Here is a 7,500-nt window from a genome sequence, read left to right as displayed (position 1 = left end):
ATAACTTTGATCTAGACTTCAGCACTCCAAAGATTTTAAATGCTAAATTTTAGAATTCAAAAGCATTGTGATGATTTTCTTTTGTGTTCGAGAGAAGGATTTCTGTAACTGAAGTATGAACTGAGTGCATCTGAACTGATTCGAAAGAAGTCTGAACCTAGCTGGTCAGCGGTTAACTTTCAGAGGCCGTTCACGCGCTTCCTCGAACCAGATGGCCGCTCACAGAAGCAGAAAATTCTGACAGAGAACATAGACCAGTCCCTTCAACGAGCAACAGAATTGAGCTCTTGTTGACTACCTCCAGGCCAGCGTCATGTCACAGTGCAACAAGCGCTAATTAGTAGGCAGTCATCGGACTATGTCCATGACTTGGCGCACTTGCGACCAACATTTTCTTCTATGACTTAAAAGTCCAATTCTATAACAGCAGACACGACCGCGTCTACCACAGGTATAGTCAGATGCTGCTGGTGCTGATGCTGTTTTCTTCGCTGCTGCTTTTCTCTTTGCTCTCAGCCTTGTCTTTCCTACATGGAGTGCCCGACCGGACACAGACCTCCAATCGCAACGATCTGCAGCATGTGTCTCCCAGTTGCCTGTTGGCAGATCAGTGGCAAGCATGTCTCTCTTACAGACATCCTTGAAGCGCAGCTTAGGTCTGCCAACAGGCCTCGACCCAAATTACAGCTCACCGTACAGCAGATCCTTGGGGATTCGCCCGTCTTCCATTTTGTGCAGTGGCCTAGCCACATGGAGTGACCTCAGTCTCAGCTGTCTTAGGAGGGTGAACATGAGAGAATATCGGCTCTTTCAAGTACCTCATTGTTTGAGACCTTATCCGTCCACGAGATGGAAAGGATGCAGCGAAGACCTCTCATATGGAAGGTGTTCAAGCGCTTCTCCTGCCCAGCATAGGTTGACCAAGACTCGCTGCCGTAAAGTAAGGTGCTCACGATGCAGGCACGATAGACAGCTGCAATTTTAGTCTGGGTAGTTAGTTTCTTGTTCTCCCACACTCGAGCCCACAATCTTTGCCATGTTGGTTGCAGCCTTACCAATTCTCTTTCCGAGCTCCACATCAAGACAGGCGTTGTTGGAGGTGGCAGAGCAGAGATAAGTAAACCGTGGCACAACTTCCAATGTGTAGTCTTCGATGGTTAGAGCAGGCGTGGCTTCATTGCCTTGGCACATGACTTTCGTCTTCTTTAGGCTAATGGTAAGTCTGAAGGCCTCGAATGCACTAGAGAACTGGTTGAGATGGCTCTGGAGCTTTTCTGCGCTGTGATCAACAAGGGCAGCGTCATCAGCGAAAAGTAAGTCGCGTAGGATTACTTTGCGAACTTTGGTCTTTGCTCGGAGGCGTGCAGGGTTGAAAAGTTTCCGTAGTCAGTGGACTTGAATACATGTTTCAGGAGAACAAAAAAGAAAATATTGAAGATAGTGGGGCCAATACACAGCCTTGTTCCCCCCCCCCCCCCCCCCTTGCTGTTTAGGTCGAAAGCCTCAGACATGCTTCCGTCATGTAGCACAGTACCCCGTGACCCGTCATCAAACGACTTGATGAAGCTCAGGAGTTTTAAAGGGAAACCGATTAATTGCAGGATCGTGAAGAGGCAGTCTCTACTGACAAAGTCAAAGGCCTCGTTAGATCGCTAAATGCAATGTAAAGGGGCTGATGTTGCTCTTTACACTTCTCCTGAAGTTGCCTCAGTGAAAAAATCATATCCACTGTCGAGCGTTTGGAGCGGAAACCACACTGGGATTCAGGGTACACCCTCTCAGCGAGCTTTTGTAGGCGGTATAGTGCTACTCGGGCAAACAGCTTTCCGGCAATGCACAGAAGTGAGATGCCACGGTAGTTATTGCGGTCACTGCGGTCTCCCTTGTTCTTATACAGGGGTATGATTATAGAGTCCCTCATCTCCTGTGGGACGGATCCTTCCTCCATCAGTCTTGATTTGTCAGTAATAGTCTCACCAGTTGATGTCTTCAGTGGTGCGCACTTAGACTGTGTAGGTCCAATTGTCTTTTTGATGCCCTCAAACATGCCCCTCGAATTTCCAGTGTCAGTGGCTGACTGGATCTCAGCACAGAGATTCATCCAGTAGTTATTAGCAGAGTTCTTGCATTCTTCTTTTGAACGTCGTCTGGTCTCTCGGGGTGCTTCCAGAGAGCTAGGTGAGGGGTTACGCTGCTAGTTCTTCGATAAGAGGTTGGAGAATCATGATATTTGCGTTGAACCAGTCTTGGCTTTTAGGTTCCTTCTTACCAAAAGCATTTAATGCTACAGCATGGGTCGTGTCCCTGATGTGACGCCAGTGATCATCTGTATCGAGCTCCTGGCAGTCCCCAAGCTTCGAGCTCAGGATGTAATTGAATAGAGATACATTTTTAGGGATGTCAGTGGCGGCAGTGTTGATGCAAAAATTGGCCGGTTGCTTAGCACGATGGAATTTCTTTGGACGCAACTGGACCTTAGTGCAGACAAGAGAGTGATCAGCGTCGCAGTCAGCACTGTGGTATGTTCTTGTGATACGAATGTTAATAAGATGATCCCATCGTGAGATGATGAGGTCCAGTTGATGACAGTTTTTAGATCTGGGGTGCATCCACGACAACCTATGATGCAACTTCACGCTAAAGAATGTATTTGTAATGCAGAGATGATGGTAAGTGCAAAGCTCCAGCAGACGTTGACCATTTTCGACATTTTTGACAAACGCTAAATAATTAACTGTTTATCATTGGACAAGTTTTGGCTGTATTAGATGGTTCATAAACAAACAAGTACGCACTTTCGGCTTTATTCAGTTGATGATAAGCACACATGGTGCCCGGGTTTCTACGTTTTGCTTGAAATAAAACAAAGCATTTTCTGGAAGCATTATTTTGAGAATCGATCATGATTTGAGCATTTTTGTGGCGTAAAACGAGAATTGCTGCGAGGATAAAATGCCAGTGTTACTAGCATAATCGGGAAAGGCCTAGTCTGGGATACGGAAAAAAATTCTGGTGTTCCTTCCAAGAGTCGAACTACGACCTTCCGATTGCTACTTCGGATGCCCTATCACTGAGCTATAGCAGACTCTTGCGAGCTACGCCATTAGGGACGGTGCAACCTAATCAGAAGACATTTTTTTCCGCGGTGTGGCTGCGCAGAAAAGTAGATCTTAGTTTGGGTTATTGGAATGTGAAATGAAAATAGAAGGTAACCATGCATTTTTTCGGAGATAACTTTAACTAATGTTTGCCTTAAACGAAGAGACATAAGTTCTTTCGCAGTTTTTCTCGACACAAACATTTACTTACAGAAAGACAAAATGAGCATCCAAAATCTTTAAAATTAATATATAGTAAATTGCAACCGGATGATGCTATAAATGGGTTTTTAATCAGAAAATGTGACGACAGCGCCATTTTTGAGCCTGACACCCCTCCACTATAGTTACCAAAAAGAGCCCTTAAACATTTTTCACGCCCCAGAAAATTAATCACTTCCGACTTCAATAAGCCTCAAACTTTCATTTTACATAACAAAAAATAGGGCTCACCACGCGATTTTAAAAGTTAAACTGCTTTTTTTCAAAGTTTTGTCATTGATGTTTGCAGTTTTGTCATTCCCATCCCCGGTGAATCAAGACATTTGCACTTATTTTTGTGGTGTACTCTGGGATATTTACATTGGCGATAAGTACACAAAGAAAAACGGTTTGCTTTTTCCTTGATTCTTTGGGAAGATTGGGTCTTTTTTCCGGAAGTGGCTCTTAAGTGACCATAGTAAAGTTGCAAGTATATTCGGAATGAGAAATCTAAGTGATTTTTGAAGTATACTGCATTGCAATGGAATTTAACCGTACACGCTGAAGTGATCATGGCTACATCCATTATCAACTGTTTCTTGTGATTAGGTCACTTGCCTTTTGAAGTCCATTAAAATTAGTGAACTAATTTTTGTCGGTCTTCATGGCAGCCGATTGTGCAGAACAAAAACAATAAATGTTTGCCTCATCCTTCTTGGTAATTTTTTTTGTACAACGCTAATTATTACATTGAGAGTGTTGATGCCAGACCCTGTGTTGCCGTCTCCGAAGAGTTTACTGCAACTTTTTTTTTCGTAAATTCGATGATAAACATGCACCTCTTCTGCACCGTCCACTTTCTCGCTCTGATCGAGCATTGTTCTACAATGTAGATTTTTCAATGATGTCGTGAAGGCAGCTGTTCCATCTCGATTTCTTTTCTTTTTGTTTGGTCTTTTGCTGCCAGAGACATGTTTTTCGCATTACAAACGAATAAATCTTCCGAGGAAATTCAATAAAAAAAAATCGGAAAAGTAATTTAACTCGAAAAATATAGAATAAGCGTGTGACAAAATGATTGGGTGATGCACTGAACGTATGCCCAATGACAATAGGTGGCACCGTCCTGAAACTAGGCTCGGGTCGGAAAGTCGCACGTTCGACTCTTGCAAACGAGCACTCGGATTTTTTTCCAAGCATCCTCGAGTCATCATTGAAAAAATATGACTTCTTCCTTTCATTTACCGGGAATAACAATTTCCATCTCATTCATTCATTCATTCATGTCAAGAATACACCAGTCGGTTATCAATAGAAATCCTCACTCGTTCGCTGCGCTCACTCGTTCGTTTACCAAAGTATTGCAACCAGTGAATAAAAATCCCTACAAAGTACTTTCTATGCTGTAATTTGTTTATTATATATATAACGAAAATTAAACATTTACTTGGAATCACTTATATTTTTCCCGATCCCATGACATTGCATTCCGAACAGCAAAAACTTCAAGACTGATATCTAAGTGAGTGAGCATAACAATAAAACAAATCCTGTTTGCAGTCCAGCAACAAGTAGCCATATTGGAAGCGCGTGAGATAGTCTGGGCCGTGTGACAAAACCACGTTGTGGGGGGCGGGAAAGATCGGGAGAGAAAAACCTCAATCCAGGTTACCTAGCTTTGGACCTCAAAAAGGGTGGGGTTTTTTTTTTTAAGTTTCTTGCCAGGTTCTTTCCATGCCTTACATCCCCATGTCGCAATGGAGGTACATGTGTTAGTGGATCAGAAGTGGAAGTGTTCTCGTGTGACTGCCCGCTTGAAATCAAAGCATTGCCTTATACTGACGGCAAGTGTAATGTTGGTAAGTTTGGCAATTTGGGTTCTGGAATATAAGAGGGAGTATGATGTTTCTGTCCTAATCCTAATTCGAACTCGAGCATAATGCCTTACTTACATATCGATGCATACGTAAATCCTGATGAACTAGGCGTTTAGGATCCCACATGAAATTCTAGTAAAAGAAAGGACTAGTTCCCACGATGTAATACGTTTGCCGTGGACGCAACACGTAAACTGCATATTTGCACGTTTGGGTAAGCAACAATAGTTTCGATTCGTAGTAGGCGACGAACTCAGTGATCTACTAATCAACTTATAGTTCGACAGGTCACGTTAATCAACTGTCACGCTTTCGTTTACTCTATTACACTAGTACAAAAACTTCGAGGTGGTCTTTAGACAACGGCTTTACGATGCTCAAACTTGTTCAGACTACAGTCAAACCTCTAGTATTGGGCGCCCTCTATCAAGCGGTGACCTTCTATTTTAAGCGGTCACCTATCAATTTCCCCAATGGCTAATGTTGTTGTATTTCACCTCTATTTAATGGTCACATTGTTAGATAACAATCAGTCAATGGCATATTTTTTATCAGGAAGATAAGCGAACCGTGTCCAGTTTCTTTCACAGCTCATCAAACGCAACTACGTCTCTGTGGTGGGTTAACCGGAACCCACGTCGAATTCTGCTTTTACCAGTTTCCTTTACATACTGGCAAGGAAGCTCAAGGCCAAAGCCCGACCACCTCTTTTTATTCGTTTCCCTTTGGCTATGGCCTTTCCACTCTTCGTAGGCCTCTTTAGAAACTTAGTAAACCATGAAGCCATAAATTGTGGGACATGACCAATAACATCGAATTTGTTAATTATTAGGATGAAGTTCAACTGTCTGTCCGGTTTCCACGTCATCAGTAACTTTTCTTCGACCGCTACTGAATTTAAACAGAAACCCATAAGAGTTGAAACGTGTAACGGCCCCTTGTGTGCTGGGAAACAAGCTTCTGAATATTCAATTTGCTAAGTACCATATTTGGAACAACAAAAGAGAAACATTCAACCAATCAATGAGTAAAATCAAAATATGAATGATCTCGTTCTCAGAGATAAAGTGGAATAAAGTAAAATAGACTCTTTTTCGACCTTGAATTGACAAAGTTTCCTAAAGTTCTTTCACATCACGAGCTAGTACTTCTGTGATTTCTAATTTTAGCGTGATTCCTTTTCGCTGGCTTTTGACAGTTGACTCTGAAATGGCCTTTTTTCCTTTCTGTTCGCTTGCTGAGGTTTGCTTGTTTGTTTTCTATTAAAACTCGTGCGATTGAAGAAAAATTCATTGCCTAACTGGTGAATTCCACAGTAAATTTAACTTGAAAAACCGATGTTGCACTCATCGCTTCGTGATTCATCCAATATCGCTTTTTTGCGTGAAATTTACCGTGGAGTTCACTAGTTAGGCAATGAATTTTTCTATAGAAGAAAGAAAAAGAAAATAGTTTAATCAAGCAGTACCCAGAAACACCAAAACGTGGACAATTCCAAAATCCTTTAATTTCACTAACCGTACAGCCAGTAAGAATAAATAACCCTGGATTTGTGAATGATAAAATGTAAATAGTGATTAATTTTGCTCTTCTGGTCAATTTCTGCCACGTTATGGGTTTAATTTTAGAAAACCTCCATTAAGCGGTCACCTAGCCATTTCCCGAGGGTGACCGCTTAATATATATAGAGGTTTGACTGTACTACGAAAACCACGGGGTGCGCGATAGTCTTTGCGTATTTGACGTAGGACGTCATAAAATGCGGTGCGAAAAATCTCAAAAAAATAGGTCACCTTGCAACCACAGGAAACCCAGGACTATGAACTGCCTTCTCCTTCGTCAAACGCAATAATGACTAGAAATAATCCCTAGGTGTGCTAATTCAGGGAATTAATTTTGTTGCCACCACGAAGGTTCTGAATACTCTTTCTCGTTGAAATTGCTTTGTTCAATTCGCTTTCTCAAAGCGAAAGAGGAATAAGAAATGACTACAGAAAATACAATTATGTAAAAACGAAGTGAGGCATTGTGCTCGTTTAAAGAAACAAAAGGTAAATTAAGGTAAAATTACTTTATTCAACGTCAGTAGTTCCGTCGGCTCTGAGACTGAGCTGGTTTCAATGGAAGCCGACGGTGCGCAGGGTTGACATGACTTCCCTGTTTCTTACGGCTTGCAGGGCCACTGTTTGGTCACAAGTAAGGTTCCTATATTTTCTAACGCGTTTTCTATTTTGCCATTTGAATTCGAGATAACTCCCTCATCAAGGTATATGTAAACCCTCCCGTAGAAGGTGTTTTCCTTGTGGCAGTTGGTACCTATCGAC

General features: G+C 42.2%; 1 protein-coding gene across 3 annotated transcripts in view; it reads left to right on the top strand.

The window, feature by feature from the left end:
* The window catches only part of LOC137999299 (stabilin-2-like), a 21,629-nt gene that overhangs the window by 11,249 nt on the left and 2,880 nt on the right, over nt 1–7,500 (top strand). For all 3 annotated transcript variants that reach the window (XM_068845138.1, XM_068845137.1, XM_068845136.1), the window contains 2 exons: nt 5,014–5,158; nt 7,426–7,500. The exon at nt 7,426–7,500 is cut by the window's right edge and continues 103 nt beyond it. In XM_068845138.1, the coding sequence (XP_068701239.1) occupies nt 5,014–5,158; nt 7,426–7,500 (220 nt within the window). The remainder of the gene's footprint in view (nt 1–5,013; nt 5,159–7,425) is intronic.

This window comes from Montipora foliosa, chromosome 4 (assembly GCF_036669935.1).
Source record: "Montipora foliosa isolate CH-2021 chromosome 4, ASM3666993v2, whole genome shotgun sequence".
Taxonomy (NCBI): Eukaryota; Metazoa; Cnidaria; class Anthozoa; order Scleractinia; family Acroporidae; genus Montipora; species Montipora foliosa.
This window is presented reverse-complemented; position numbering and strand designations above follow the sequence as displayed.